This window comes from Sciurus carolinensis, chromosome 13 (genome assembly GCF_902686445.1).
Source record: "Sciurus carolinensis chromosome 13, mSciCar1.2, whole genome shotgun sequence".
NCBI classification, from domain to species: Eukaryota; Metazoa; Chordata; class Mammalia; order Rodentia; family Sciuridae; genus Sciurus; species Sciurus carolinensis.
In genome coordinates this window covers 3874143-3890382 of record NC_062225.1, presented here as the reverse complement: position 1 = coordinate 3890382, position 16240 = coordinate 3874143, and the positions used below count along the sequence as shown (strand labels likewise).

The 16240-nt window shown below is 38.3% G+C and overlaps 1 protein-coding gene across 3 annotated transcripts in view; it reads right to left on the bottom strand.

The window, feature by feature from the left end:
• Nucleotides 1-400: 400 nt before the first annotated feature.
• Nucleotides 401-16240, bottom strand: part of Zc3h8 (zinc finger CCCH-type containing 8) — a 37863-nt gene continuing 22023 nt past the window's right edge. For 2 of the 3 annotated variants that reach the window (XM_047521942.1, XM_047521944.1), the window contains exons 3-9: nt 13785-14016; nt 12135-12268; nt 10039-10161; nt 9225-9336; nt 8063-8172; nt 6659-6706; nt 401-881 (exon numbers count right to left, since the gene is read on the bottom strand). In XM_047521942.1, coding sequence (XP_047377898.1) covers nt 6674-6706; nt 8063-8172; nt 9225-9336; nt 10039-10161; nt 12135-12268; nt 13785-14016 — 744 coding nt within the window. In that variant the 3' untranslated portion in view covers nt 401-881; nt 6659-6673. Of the gene's footprint in view, nt 882-2147; nt 2193-6658; nt 6707-8062; nt 8173-9224; nt 9337-10038; nt 10162-12134; nt 12269-13784; nt 14017-16240 lie in introns of all 3 variants that reach the window. The other variant, XR_007104587.1, reaches the window with a different exon arrangement.

Sequence of the window (16240 nt, the reverse complement as noted above, 5' to 3'; positions counted from 1 at the left end):
AGTTTACAGCCCTTGGTCAGTACAGGTGTGTCCTTGAAGGGGTACTGGGGCTCCTGCTCCTCACATTTCTCTTTCCCATTTCCCAGCTGCCCAAGGTGAGCAGCCTCCTCCGCCATGCACTCCCAGTACGTGCTGCCTTGCCACAGGTCCGAAAGTGACGAGGCTAAGTGACCACACCCTGCAGCTGCTAAAGCTGTGAGCTAAACGAAACCTTTCCTCCTTATAAGTTGATTGCCTTGGGTATTTTGTCACAGTGATGAAAAGCTGACTAACAATAAATATAAATATTCTTACATTTCAACAGAGAAGTGAAGAATACCACATTTAGGAATTGCATAGCAAACATTATTCTACTTTATTTATAACAGTAAAAAACTGGAAACAAATGTCCAATAAGAAATTGGTTTAAAAAAATCATAGAATCGTACTTTATTTAAAGTGGAACTGTGAGTGATCATTAAAAGTACACTGCAAAGTATTTACTGACATAGAGAACTATTTTTGTTATCTCAATGCATTCCTAACAATTTTCTATTCTCAAACCTCCTTTATTCTTTATCCATCTTCACTCAGACTAACTTCGCTTCCTACTGTATTGAGAAATCTCAATCAATCAGAAGACTTCTGTGATTTATCACAACGCTTGCCCAGCAGTCAGCATATCTGCCATGCATGCTCCTCTGCTGCGCCAACAGCCGGAGCATCCCTGTGAAGACCGACCCCTCCTCTGGTGCATTAGATTCTGTCCCTCTGCACCACCCACTAAAGAAACTGAACCATCACGATGACACAAGAGGGTGCTCTGGATGAGGAATCTTGTAAACTACTCCAGACCACCAGTCTTGAACAGGCACAGGGTAAGCATTCTCCATTTGTACAAGCTACAGGAGAAAACAGAACAAAAGCATATCAGCTCACGAAAAGTACCAACTCAGCTGCCCCCACTACCCACCCGTGCCTCAAAAACATGCAGCAGGCCAGGCACAGTGGCACACGCCTGTAATACCAGTGACTGGGGAGGCTGAAGTAGGAGGATCACAAGACCAAGGCCAGCCTTAGCAACTTAAGTCAAGGCCCTAAGCAACTTACTGAGACTGTGACCCTGTTTTATTTCATAATAAAAAAGGCTGGGGATATGACTCAGTGGCTAAGTACCCCAGGGTTCAATCCCCTGTATCAAAACAAACAATTATAAAAAACATGCAGCAGAAGAAAAATAATGCAAAAATCCAATGATTTAAGTACTCCTTTTGGGGGAAATCAAAGAACGTGCTGAATTAAAATTTAAAAACTAATACTAGAACAGAAGTGGAATAATTAAATAAGAGCTGACTGATCTCAGAAATGATATAAGGAAAAGAAAAACTAAACCATCAAAAATGACACCTGTTACCAAGAAGATTTGAATGAAAACATACTAAGAATTACTGAACAATAGCAGAAAAAGGAGAAAAAAAAAAAGTAAAAATGAGATGAAGTACAATTTAATGAAGAGCAAAGAAAACATGTTATAGACAGGAAGAACATGCAAATATTAATGCACAACTACAAAATGACAAATAAAACCAAATGGTCATCTGAATAAATGTGAATGGGCTTCGATTAACTCATCAAAATAGTTTGTATTTACTTCACAAAGCAAAACCCAACTACATATGCTACTGTAAAAAAAAAAGAAAAGAACAAAAAACAAACAAACAAAAACCCTGAAAATCATTTAGAAAAGCTAAAGCAGTGAGCAAATGAATATTAAAAGCAAATGGAGCCGGGTGTGGGAGTACACGAGAGCAGCAACTCAGGAGGCTTTTGTATTAAAGTATAACATAATCGGCATGTTAAGAAAGTATCCAGGGCTGGGGATAGAGCTCAGTTCATAGAGCTGACAGGCCTCGAGGTCAATCCTCAGCACCGTAAAAGAAAAAAAAAGCAAAGAAAAAAGAAAGTATCCATCCAATGATCTTATCTGCAAAAAACCTTAACACACACAAAAAAATCATTTGCATTTCTACACACTAACAATGAACAATCTGAAAAGGAAATTAAAAACTTTCTCTTCACAATTGCATCAAAAAGCTCTCTGCTTCCTGGCTGTCCTAAGTGTCCAGCTTTCCTCTGCCACACCTTTCTACCATGAAGTTCTGCCTCACCTTGGGTCCAGAGCAATGGAGTAGGCCAACCATGGAATGAGACCCCTGAAACGTAAAAATCGCCTGACTCCTTAGTTCAAGTTCCTTGATGGAATCTGCACAGTGATCCAATAATGGACTGCCAGTCAGATGACACAGGGCTGGATGAACTAAGCAGGGACTTGGAAAAGATCCCTTTGAAATTAAAAACAACTTCCTGATAACTGCTTTTACGTCCTCTTGTTGAGGACAGACCAAGGAAACAGGAGACTGACTGACTAAGTTTACATATGTATATCACCTGGCTTTTGCTTCTGTAAGGTGTAACTGCTTTCATGGGGCCAGGAGAGAAGTAATCTAGCTGTTTCTCCCCAGTTTGCTGAAATGGCATAAAATTCATTTTTCCTTAAAAAAAAAAAAAAAAAAAAAGAAAGTCTACGGACTGGAAATTGATACTGTTAAGCTGTCGACACTACTCAGAGCACTCTACACATTCTATGCAATCCCTATCAAAATCCTAATGACTTTTGCAAAAAAGAAAAACCCATCCTAAAAGTCATATGGAATATTAAATGATCTGGAATAACCAAAACAATTTTGGAAAAAGAGCAAATCTGGGGGATCCTAATTCCTGATTTCAAAAGTTACTACAAAGCTACAACAATGAAAATGGTCTTTTGCCAGCATAAACACAGACGTGAATCAAAGGATGGAATAGAGAACCTAGAAATCTACATTCACACATGTGGGCAAGTGATTTTGACAAGGGTGCTATGAACATTCAATGGGGAAAGGAAAATCTTTCAACAGATGGTGCTGGTAAAACTGGACACCGATATGCAAAAGAATGAATGAGGAGCCTGCCCTCCCACAATAGACGCACACTAACTCAAACAGACCAAAGCTGTGAACATGAGAGTCAACCTACAGAACTCTTCCAAGAAAACACGCGGGAAAAGCTTTGCAGTGTCAGGATCAATACTGCAGGAGGCTGCAGAATGAATGGTAGTTTCGAGGTCCCGGGACAAGGTGGGAGGGGAGGGTGCGGTCTCAGTCCTGGAGATGGACGGGGGTGATGGAACACCATTCAAGTGCGCTCAGCTCTCCGGAAGAGCAGAACTAAAATGGTTCAGATGGTGAACACTGCATTGTACCACAACAAAAATACAACCTAAAAAGCATCCGTATCAGGGCTGGAGTTGTGGCTCAGTGGTACAGCGCTTGCCTGGCAGGTGTTAGGCCCTGGGTTCAATCTTCAGCACTGCACAGAAATAAGTAAATAAAATAAAAGCTCCATTGACAACTTAAAAAAAAGTATCCATTTCTATTTTAAGTGTTTTTTGTTTTTTTTTTCTTTAAGGAATGAGCACTGAACTTTGTAGGGAACTTTTCAGCACCTAAGACATTATCCTAAGGACTGCTGTTCTGTTTTTGCCCAAAATAACCCTTGTTTTTGCTCTGTTTTGTGGTGTTGGGGATCAAACCCAAGGCCTGCACAGGCTAGACAAGCCTTGTACCACTGAGCCACACCCTCGACCAGGACTTGTGACTTTTGAAATGATACATATGTTACCTTGATAAAATATATTTAATGAAAGAAATACAACTTTGGGGCTGTGACATGGTGTGTTTAACAGATTTGTGGGGTTAGAGGTATATGTTAAAAAAGAAGAAATGCTGGTAATCTTGAGGCAGTATAAAAGGAATATTCAATTAGAGGACAAAAACTAGTGAAACAGAAGTTAATATACTGTAAGACAGAATTAATAATGCAAAGTTGTTTCTGTACAGAGGAGAATGTAACTGTCAAATCTCCAGATAAGCTGACCAAGGAAAACAGAAAGCATTCAATAGAAGATCATAAAAAGATAGGCATAACTGCAACTGCGCTAAAAAGAAAAGAAAATCATAACCATCATGCCAAAATACCCAAAAACTCTGTATTTAAATTTAAAAACTGAAGCAGAGTCTTGCTATGTTGTGTGGGCTGGTCTCAAGCTCCCAGGTACAAAAGATCCTCTTCCCTTAGCCTCCTGAGCAACTGGGACTAGGGGTGTGTGCCTCAGCATTCAGTTTATAATTCCTTATTTCAGAACTTAGTATAAAGTTACAGTCATCAGGACAATGTGATGATGTGTAAGGACAGACATACAGGTCAATGGAACACAAACGAGGACCCAGAAATAAATCCACACAACTATGGTCAATTAGTTCTTAACAAAGGTACCAAGGGAACTCAATGGGGAAGGGTAGTCTTTCTAAAAAATGATACTGGAACAATTAGGTACTTACATATAAAAAAAATCATTTAGACCCTTAACACATGATTTCCACAAAGTAATTCAAAATCAATCACAGACAAATTTAAGAGCTAACACTAGAAAACTTCTGGAAAAAAACTTAAGACCAAACCTTGTGACACTGTGTTAGGCAAAGAATTCTTAGATATAAACACCAAAGGCATGATCCATAAAACAAGAAAAACTGATTAACTGTAATACATCAAAATAAGAAGTTTTATGCTTCAAAAAGGCACCATTAACCATTAACAAAACAAGACAAGCTACATACAGATTCGGGCAAAACAACTGCAAATCATATTATCTGATACAGGACTTAGATCCAACATATATAAAGAACTCTGTAAGAAAACAAACCAGTTAAAACACGAATAAAGATCTGAATTGACCAAAGGCATCATATGAAAAGATGCTCAATGCCATCAGTCATTAGGAAAATGCAAATTATGACTACCTCTACCAGAAAAGCTATAATCCAAATGCCTGATGGGCTGGGGATAGAGCTCAGTGGTAGAGCACTTGCCTAGCATGAGTGAGGCCCTGGGTTCCATCCCCTGCACTGAAAGGGGGGCGGCGGGGGGGGGGGGTGTTAAGGTCGTCCAATATTAGAGAAAAAGATGATATATACCAGAGGGGCATTACAAATTAGTGCAGTAAGCATAATCTTTTTAAATTAAATGATATCTGGGAGATTGGTTATGTACAGGGGAAAAAAGGAGAAGAAAAAAGCAGAATGAAGTCCCTCTCTCATACCATTAGGAAGCAGTCAGCTGGCCTCGCTTCCTCCTCACTTCCTCCTTTCCCCATTTAATCACTCTTTCCCATAACCCTGCAGCTCTTCCCATTGTAAAGTGCAAGGCTTGGCCATGTGACTGACTGTAGCTGGTGAGTGGTTTACAAAGGGATGCCAACACGGCTTTGCCCTCCAGAGATCCTGTTAATTCCCCTGAGAAGTCAGAGAGTCACAAAGGCAGGGCAGGACTGCCAAGCAGATCTGCTACATGAGGCAGAGCCAATCCTGCCAAGGCCAGCTGAGATCACTTTTAAGATGCACAAAAAATATACATTATGTTACTGAAAGTTTCACGTTGTTAAACACCATCATTGTGGCAACTGTTAACTGGTAAAATTTCCAATGAATTAAAATATAAATGTATAAAGCAAAATGTCAAAGCTTAAAAAGAATGTTATATCACTTCATGGTCTCAAGATAGGAAAGAATTTTTAAAATAAGACACAAGACATAAAATCAACCATAAAGAAAAAGTATCCTGCCAAATTAGTAATTCTGCTTATTGAAATGGCTCAAAAAAAGTGAAAAAAAGCCAGCAAAATGGAAGAAGACCTGTCACACTTTTTTCAAAATCTGGAATATATAAAATCAGTGTATAAAGGAGAGACTATTAGAAGGCATTTCACCAAAAATCAAACTAGAATACCAGTAAGCCTAAGAAAAGATGCTGGGCTTCACACAAACAAAGCTATGAGACACCACTGTGGTTAAAAGTACTGACACTAGCAAGGAGTTCTGTGCATATACTTCATGCAATGTTAACTAGGACTAGGCTGCTTTCTCAAAGACCAAAGGAACACCTGAAGAAAACACTGTGAAATTACTACTTGACTCTCTGATATAACTCTAAAACATTTACTCTGACTCAACTTTCCCTTTAAAGCTCTTTGTAATAGGAGTACTACTTTTCTTAATTGCTTTGCTCTCCTTGGTTTGCTTTACTTTACTATCTTAAATTGATACAATTCTACTCCTTGGTATTTGCCCTGGATACTAATAACTGGAGTTTGTATGTGAATATTTATAATAATGGTTTGCATTTAAAAAAAAACTTAAAATAACCTAAATTTCCACCAATAGTATAATAAATAAATTATAACATGTTCATAAAATAAAATGCTACACAGGACTAGAATGAATGAGTGACAGCTGCACTGCATCCACATGAATGGACTCTAGAAGCACAGGCTGAGTGAAAACAGTAAATCACCCATGATTACATGAAGGATGATTCTGTTAGCCAGAAGCAAAACAAACCTACTTTTAGTGAATTATACACATCTGGTAAATCATAAGAAACCTGCGTGGGGAACACAAATGTCAATGACAGACAAACTCAGATGGGGGAAGGGCCCATGGAGATCCACATATCTGTGTATATGTATTTTGTAATATTTTTAGAGACACCTCAGACAATAAGTAGTAGTATATTCTTTTACCTTTCTATGTCTATTTCATTTGCATGACTTCTTTTCACTATCCAAAACCTAGAATGAAAAAGAATTACATAATCACTTTTAACATATTAACATCTAATTAGGTACGGTGTCATTCTCTTACGCTTTTTAAATGATTCCAGCAACAGTCATCCTAATAATCACCTAATAATATCTACTACTATGAGGAAATGAAAAATTAATTTTACACATACCATTTTCCTCATACATATTTCATAAAAATAATAGTACAATGTCTAATTCCAGAGTAACCGTTCATATTTTACGACATAAAAATATCTAGAAATAAGCACCTTTGGCTTTCTAATATTGTCACATGCTCAAGGGAACTTTGTTTTTCTTTTTTCGCTCAAGAGAACTTCCGTCACATACATATTTCACATACATTTCAATTTAATTTTGAAGAGTCCACCTCCATCTAATACATGGTAAATACAAGTGACTATAATTTCTCAATAGTCTTTTCTCACAGACCAAAAGAATATTGAAGAAAATACTTTGAAATTGTTAGTATTCTTTGATGTAACTCTAAAATGTTTATTGACCTATGAGTCACTGACATACTAACGTTCCAGGAGAATGTCATTTACTTATTTATTTATTCCCCACCCCATCTCATGATATGATACAATACTGGTGAATGAACCCAGGGGTGCTCTACCACCAAGCCTACAGCCTCAGACCATTTTTTTTTTACATTTCTGAGGCTGGTCTGGAGCTTGTGATCCTTGCACCTCCCCCCAAGTCACTAGGATTACAAGTGTGTGCCATCTAATCTGCCTTAAGTGCCACTTCTCTTAATTGCTTTCCTTCCCTTAGTTTAGATTAGGTATTAAAATTAACTCCCCTGAAGGTTTTAAGAACATTACAATTCATACCAGCAACAAATATAAATATTCCTCTTTTTTTTTTTTTTGCGGTACTGGGGATCGAACTCAGGGCCTTGTGCTTGCGAGGCAAGCACTCTACCAGCTGAGCTATCTCCCCAGCCCATAAATATTCCTTTTAGCTACAAGAGAAAATAAACAAACAAGCCAGGTATGGGACTCAGAGGGTTGAGGCAGGAGGGTCATAAGTTCAAGGTCAGTCTCCGCACCTTAGTGAGACCCTATCACAAAAGAGAAGAACTGAGGATGTAGCTCAGTGGTGAAGCACCCCTGGGTTCAACCCCCAATAACAAAAATAAATAAATAAATAAATCACATAAATATACATACAAATAATTTTCCAAACAGAAGTAAATTCTTGGATGATTATCAGTCCTAATATATCCAATATACTAACCTATAAGACATTTTCCCAAAGAAAGTATCTTTTCAAATTTTCATATATGTTCAAACATATCTTTAAAAAAGAAAAGCAAAAAATTATTAAAATCATACTTACTTTAGCCAACAGTTCCTGTGTTTCAGCAGTAAGTGGAGCATGTGAAAACTTGCAATATTCTCCCTGATAACATTTTGTTCCTGTGTGGTAAAACTTGCAAGGATATTCATGTAACTCAAATGTTAAGGAAGCAAACAATTTTAATCAAACTAAAATAATTTGATATTAATTTAATGACTTTAGTTTTTCTACATAAAGACCTTTCCTGCAAGTAGAAATACTGAATTCTGTATTATGAACATAAGACTAGACAGGCCTGTAATCCCAGCAACTTGGGAGGTTGAAGCAAGAGGATCCAAGTTTGAGGGCAGCCTCAGCAACGTAGTGAGGCCCTGTTTCAAAATTTAAAAAAGGACTGGGAATACAGCTCAGTGGTACAGTGCCCCTGGGTTCAATCCCTAGTACTAAAATAAAAAATACACCTTTACAATTTTAATATTATTTTCTAGGAAAAAAATTCTCGAGTTAGAACTGGAGACGCCCCGTGTTTTTTTTTTTTTTAAGTTGTAGATAGATATAATACCTTTATCTTATTTATTTTTATATGATCCTGAGGCTCAAACCCAGTGCCTCACATGTGCTAGGCAAGCACTCTACCGTTGAGCTACACCCTCAGCCTGAGACTTCTAGTCTTACATAAACAAAACAACTTTTGTGGTGACCAAGAGTGCTGTCACTCTCAAAGGTTTATGTTCCACATTTTTACAATGTGTCTACACCATCTGCACTAAAGCTAAGGTTATTCTACAAATTAAGGGACAATAGCCTTTATATAGTACAAAATATATATAAATATATAGAAAACAAGCACACCAAATTATGCATTCCCTTATATATATATAAAGTAGCCTTATGAGTTCAGATCCAATTAGTCAAATGTCATAGCAGAAAATCTGAGGATGTCTTTCTGGGAGCTGGGTGGGTCTCATGAACCCACTATACCATCCGGGTTGAACAGAATGTATCTTCATTTGAGAGATTTTTCTCAACAATCCCTCCTTTCTTATGGAAAAAAAAATCTATGTACTACTTAACCAGTTTAGATAGTATATAATGTTGTTATAGCTTCAACACTGGCTTCACTAAAAATTTTGCACATTAAAAAACATTCATGTAAATACCTATGGAGAGTAAAGTTATAGTGTCTTGTGATAAAGGATATTATGCAAATATAGACAGTTTTCTCCTCTGGTACAATAACCCTGTACATAAAACTTACACATTTCCTTTTTCTTTTCTATCTCTGCATCATGATCAAATTTACACTGGTCTCCCTGGGCCAAAAACAAAACAAAACAAAACAAAAAACAAAAACAGGGACAGATTATTATTTCTCCTACTTCAGTAACTGCAATTTAATTCCTACTAAACTTCATATAAGCAAATGATTACAGATAGATTTAAAGTCTTAGAATACAGTCTAATTCCTAATGAGTTATTCATAAACACATGATATAAACCTATTTAAAATTTTCATAAGTCCTAAACATTTTTAAAACAAAGTTATTTTAAAAAATCATTTTTTAAACATAAAAGAATATTTCACTAAAATTTTCTAACAGAACCTTCTCCAGGAGGAAGTGGTTATAAAATCCTACAGGTATGACAAGAGTGTCAAGTGGAAACAGCAGTGTGTTTCATTTAGTACATTTTTGTTATCACCTTACATTTTGGGGTGTGTACATATGTTATATGTACATGTATGTATGTACACACACACACACACACACACACACACACACACACACACACACACACACAGTTTTTTTGTACTGGAGATTGAACCCAGGGGTGCTTAACCACTAAGCCACATCCCCAGCCCTTTTATTTTTTTTAATTTTGAGACAAGGTCTGAGTTGCTGAGGGTGGCTTTGAACTTGCAATCCTCCTGCTTCAGCCTCCCAAGCTGCTGGGATTACAGATGTGCACCAACACACTCTGCCATTTTAGTATATTTTTGCTCACATATTTTATACCTTAATACATTTCCTTTCAAGAAAATATTTGCAGATTTGTTTTCCCTTTCGTTCCACTGTATGTTGGTTGATGAATCCCTGACTCATTCTCACATGCTGCTTCTTCTCTTTAGGTTGATCTTCCTTTAAAAACAAAAACAACACATCATCTGTGAGAAAAAGAAAAATATTTTACTCTGTTCACAAAATTAAACTACCTTTAAATCACTACAACGTGTCTCTTCTTTCTCTCCCTCTTTTTCGTGGTGTGGCACTGAGACTTCAACCCAGGGGCCACTCTATCACTGAGCCACACCCCCAGCCTTTATTTTATTTTGAGATAGGGTCTTGATAAGTTACCCAGGCTGGCCTGGAACTTGGGATCCTCCTGCTTCAGTCTCCGAAGCAGCTAGGATTACAGGTGTGCACCAACCATGCCCAGCCCAATTCTCTCTCCTAAAATGGCCTTCACATGTTAAGATTTAGACTTTAGTTTACAAAACGAATGTTGTTGTTTTTTTTCTTTTTAGTTTCAACAGCATTCCATCACTGAATATTATTAGTATTTGTGCAATTTAAATATTTTATTATACTATATCCTTATTTTGTAAAAATGAATAAAAAAAATGAAAATGAAAGCACCTTTGCTTGTGATAAAAAGTGAAATCTAGGAGCAAAGACCTCTAGAATAATGGAAAAAAGTAGGGAAATCATAGAATGAACGAAAGCAGTGAAATCTACAGTTTTCATGAAATGTTCAGAGGTGTGAGCTTAGGATTCTGGCCAGCTCAAATTAATAAACATAACCATAAATAAACCCTTGGAGGTGGTGTTAAAGGTGCAAAAATAGAATATTTTTATATAAGAAAGCAGAAGGGGAATTTAAAAATCCACTTAGCTCTTTAGAAACAGAAACTACTTTTAATGTGTAATTTGTGGTCTCACTTCTGCACATCAAATTAGTAAATATAATTTTAGGCCACTAACTGTAGAGTCATTCAAGTGATCTGCTTTACTATAATGTCAAATTTTTGTGTGTAAGACCATCAGAATTATGTTTTGTAATCTGTCTCAGTTTGTCTCTGGCTTCTCCTGTTTTGGAGTCTGGCATGGCTCACAGCGTGGAAGGGATGCCAGCAACAGTGAGCGTGGAACAGGATGGGGAAACGGGTCAGCCCTGGTTGGTCCTGTTTGACTACAGCAGTTACTCGAACCCTTGAGCTTCAGATTTCTCATCTGTAAAGTACAGAAGCAGGGATAACTTCCATATAAATGTGTTTCAATCTGCAAAACTTGCTTTCTTTGGTTTGAGAAGTGATCTTGCTATGTTGCCCAGGCTGGTTTCAAACTACTGGGCTCAAGTGAGGCTCCTGCCTCAGTCTCCCAGGTAGCAAGGTACAAGGTACAAACTACTGCATTCAACTTATATCTGGTAATAGCATTTTAATATTTAATCACTGAATATCTGGTAATATCATTTTAATATTTAATATAATCACTGAAAATCTGGTAATATCATTTTAGTCCCCCACTGGGCTGTGACCAAGTCTCATAAAAAAATTGCTAACCAGTTTAAAAGTCCTCAGAAAAACAATATTCAGAGGAATCATGATTGTTCCACCCTGAATACATCTGCAAACCAAGAGGAACCTCTACAAAGCAAAAATCAACACACCAGGAAGATAGGTGAAGTCACCAGGGAGACTTGGTAAGACAATGCTCAGAAACAGCACCTGTCAGGACCCACAGGTGAGGAGGGACTGCAACAAAGGAAACTCTGTACCTTCTGTGGCCGTTGAAATGTCTTCACGGCTTAAATTTATCTTCTTTCATCAACACTCAAAAATTGAAGGACATGTACACACGTATTCAGGAACAACACGGAAAAGACTAAGGCTTAAAATGGGTGCTGGCAGCTAGCCTGGGAGGGAAGGATGCTCAAAGGCAAGAAGGAAGACTATGGAGAGCCCACTGATGGTAAGGGGAGCTCTCCACCTTTGGAAAACTGATTTTGAGGAATGCTTCTGCCTGTCAACGTCACCCAGCAATTCCTGTCACTGAGGTCTAAGATAAAAGCCTGCAAGCATGCAGGTATCTACAGGCATGTGTTCTTGTACCTCTTTCTGTGAGCTGCTGTTTCTTGGTAAGGCATTTGGGCCTTTGTTTCCAGGGCCAGGCCATTTTCGTTTCATTTTCTTCTGTTTACCATGTTTGTGACCAGCTTTAAGGTTTTTGTTTTTTGATTTAGCAGCTAAAAACAAGAAAGTTTATTTTTAAAATGACTTAATGAGACTAAACAGAAAATCATGGTAACACATCCTCAATTCCCAATTCATTCCTTTTGAAAACATATAATGTATTATTGACAGGAAACAGGCATGAGCAGTAGGAACAGGAGGTAAAGGAAATAATTCTATAAACTGAGCCCCTATGCTGACCCACATGCTTCCTCTTTTAAGAAGCAATTCACCTGCAGCCCTCCTGGCTTAAGTTGACAGGATATGTTACATTCTTCAGCAAACCACTGCTATCTGCAGGGGTTACACAGTCCCAAAATGCAGACAAAAAAAAAAAGTTACCCTAAAGCTGTGGGAAACACACATACTTTTGTGATCCTTACACAAACGAGATGCCAGAACTCAAGGAGGCAAGGGTACTGCCTCTAACCATAAAATCTGTAAAAATGGGTTCCAATTAGAACTGGCTAGCATGGGCCAAAGAGAGCTACAGTTGTCATGGCAGTGGTGACTTCAAAGTCTGATATCATCCTGCCATCAATCAAGAGTAAAGAGGTGGACATGGGCAGGATTTTCTGGAAAGTTCCTAGGACCCCCAATAATACTGGAGGGCAGGTGGAGCATACCATCCTTCTTCTGAGAGGACCCCCTCTCTCCCTTGAGTGTCCCCTTTTCTTTCTTCCGATCACTGCTAGTAAAACTCATGACTGATACTCTGAATGACATGTCTGAAATCTGTCTGACATAATTATAAGAGCTGGGGCTCAAGGGGGGCCCCTCTGTGCTGTAACATTATTAGGGGAAAAAGCAAGATAATTAACGAAATCAGTCTTGCAAGCTACAAGCCAGATTCTTCAGAAGAGTTCAGGGCATGATGAATCTAATTAGGAATTGCCACAGCACTGTAAGAGAAAAAAATTTTCAAATGTTTCACATGACCTCAGATAACAGATTTTTCAAAGTATTCTTTATAAATTAGTCTATAGATGTGTTTTCAATAGAAGAAACACTTGCAGGGAAAAAAAAAGGAAAGCAGTGAGAATTTCATGTACAATTGTCATTGCTGTATGTTAAATCTCATTTTAATAATCTAAAAGTCATGTACAACTAATCAGAACAAATAAAATAACTAAAAATTTTAAAAAATAATAATCTAAAAGAATATATTTCTGGGTTGTAGTCTGACATACAACCCTTCCAGTCACCACTTCTTTAAATGACAGCAATACACACAGGTACTTCCTGTCCTTCACATTCGCAAAAGCTGGGGATTTAGCATTCTCCCTTTAGATATGGACAGAGCCTTTGACAAGAACCTGCCTGCGATCCCCAGCGTCTCCTGTGAACAGTGAGCACTGCATGTGGCCTGGCCAGATCTCAGGTGGGGTCTGAGACCATGTAAGACCTATGAAAAGATCTATGACCTCCACAATCTTATGAGTAAGTGCAGGAGAATCCCCTGCCCGCATATGGGCAACTGTGACTGCTTCTCTGGTTGAACTTTAAATGGTGTGATAGTTTGGTGCTTACCCTGCTGGCTATCTTTGGCTCCTTCTTTCTTTGTAGATTCTTCAGAAAATGGTGGGGGCTGAGTGGCATTTGCCATCTCTTTAGCTTTTATGTACTGCTGAAGCTCTTTGGCAAAATTGTCCTCCGGTTCCAGGCTGCAGACATCATTATCACTGTATGAATCATAGTCCTTACTCCTTGATTTTCTACGCAGCAAAGCCTTTGGTGACGTGGAGTTTCCAGAATGCCTAAACTAAGTAAAAAATTAAAATTCCAATTTTAAAAATTTAACAAGGCTGAAAACAACTTGGTAACACAGAAGAAACAAGACTGGTCATGAATGGATCATTGTTGATGCTCAGTGATGAGCAGATGGGGTTCAAATTCTATGTTGTCCATAGACAACATATATATTTTACATATTTGAAATTTCCAGAATTAGAAACAAAAAAAAAAACCAGCCTGACATACCCATCCTTAAAGATAATTTGAGAGAAGATTCATAATTCCTACACTGTATGCATTTTACTGAATGAAAGTCTAACACCCCACCAATCTTCATTACTGGACAGAAGGGGATTATAGGACTACAACTCTCACAGGGCATTTCTTTCTTTGCAATGACAATTAAGTTTAGATGTTCCAATTTGGTAATTCAATATTCCATATAGCACCCCACTAACTGTAACAGCCCAGTTGAAAATCCTCTTTAACTTAAGATACATTACAGCTACCAAAGCCAAGTCCTGCTGGAGTTCACAGCAGTAGTGCCATCAAATACCACAAGAAGAACTACCCTGTTCCCTGTATGACTCGGCATTCATTCACCCATTTACCTCTTCTGTGGTGCAGGGGATGGAATCCCAGGGCTTTGCACATGCTAGGCAAGCACTCTACCAGCCCTATTTTACCTTTAGAACCAGTTCTCTATTCTATTACTGAACATGTCCCAAGGCAACAGCAGAACCCAAGCACCCAATGGAACAGAAACTAGTTATGGGGAGCTGATCCTGGAGGAGCCCAAGCTGATCATAGGAGATGCCTCATAGCAATTTCTGCAAAAAAATTTCCAAGTACTAGTTATTCAGGTGACTACACTTGGTGACATAGTATATCATTATATAATTAGAATTAATGTGTACAATTTAAATAAAGATTTTTTTAAGTGACCAGTACAAAAAGGTTTCTATTCTGATGTCAGGAGACGACATGCCCACCATTACAGTGGTCAAAGATCCTGCTCCAGAGCATGCTGTGGAGGGGCTGAGGAGGTAGCTCAGTGGTAGAGCCAGAGCATGTGTAAGGCCCTGGGTCCCGCCCTAGCATCACCAGAAGGAAGAAAAAGCATGCTTTAGGGATCTGGTCTCTTGCTTACTTTCATGTGATAACTAAGGCAACAAAAAAATAAGCAAAGGAAGAGTAATTTAATGGTTTACTTCTGATGGTTAACTTTAGGCTAGGCATAATACCACCAGATGACTATTGTAAGCCTAGAAATGAACTTCTCCCTGCTTAAAGACTTCTCGGACTGAGGAAGTTTCTTGATCTGACAATGACTTCAGTGTACATTTTATCTTCATTGCACTACATGAGACTCCAACGAATCCGACCACCTTCAGGTCACCAGGTTGCTTGATTCAAGTCTGAAGGAAGAGTGCCATTATTTACCACAGGATAAATGTAACTTCTAAACTGACAGATCAAGGGTTGGCAAACTGGAGTCTGGCCACTTGTTTCTATAAATAAAGTGAGGTTTGTGTGTGGGTGTGTGTATGGAGTAGGGATTGAAACTAGGGCCTTTGCACATTAGGCAAGTGCTCTATCACTGAGCAACATCTCCAGCTCCCCCTGCCTTTTTATTTTGAGGCAGGATTTTGCTAAGTTGCCCAGGCTGGCCTCAAACTTTTGATCCTCCTGCCTCAGTCCACTGAGTCACTGGGATCACAGGCATGTGCCATCATACCTGGTATAAATAAAGTTTTACTGAAACACAGTCATACCCATGCACTTATATTGTCTTAGTGGTGACAGAGACAATATGGCCCACAAGGTCGAAAAGATTCAGTACCTGGTATTTTACAGAAAAGTTGGCCAACTCCTGTGATAGATTATTATGTTTATCTTGGTTTTGGCCTTTATCAAGTACAGAGGAAACCAAAAGATTATTCAATATGCAGCAGTCCCCATGAAGTTGAGTTCAATCAAACACAGTGAGATTCTCTTGAATCAAAAAGATCCACGAGTGATTATGTGCCCCCACTTGTACAAAACCCATGGTCTACAGTGCCAAAGCAGACTCCTTTAGCCACAGGCAAAAACATGCCTGATTTGTACTGAATGACAATTTGGCAACATTAATAAAACCAGAACCATTTTTTTTAGTACAGAGATGAATACTGCTAGTGATTCTTTTCAGAGGGTACTAAAATACATAAGATACAAATGACTGATTACTTTTCTTAACTTGCTATAAACTC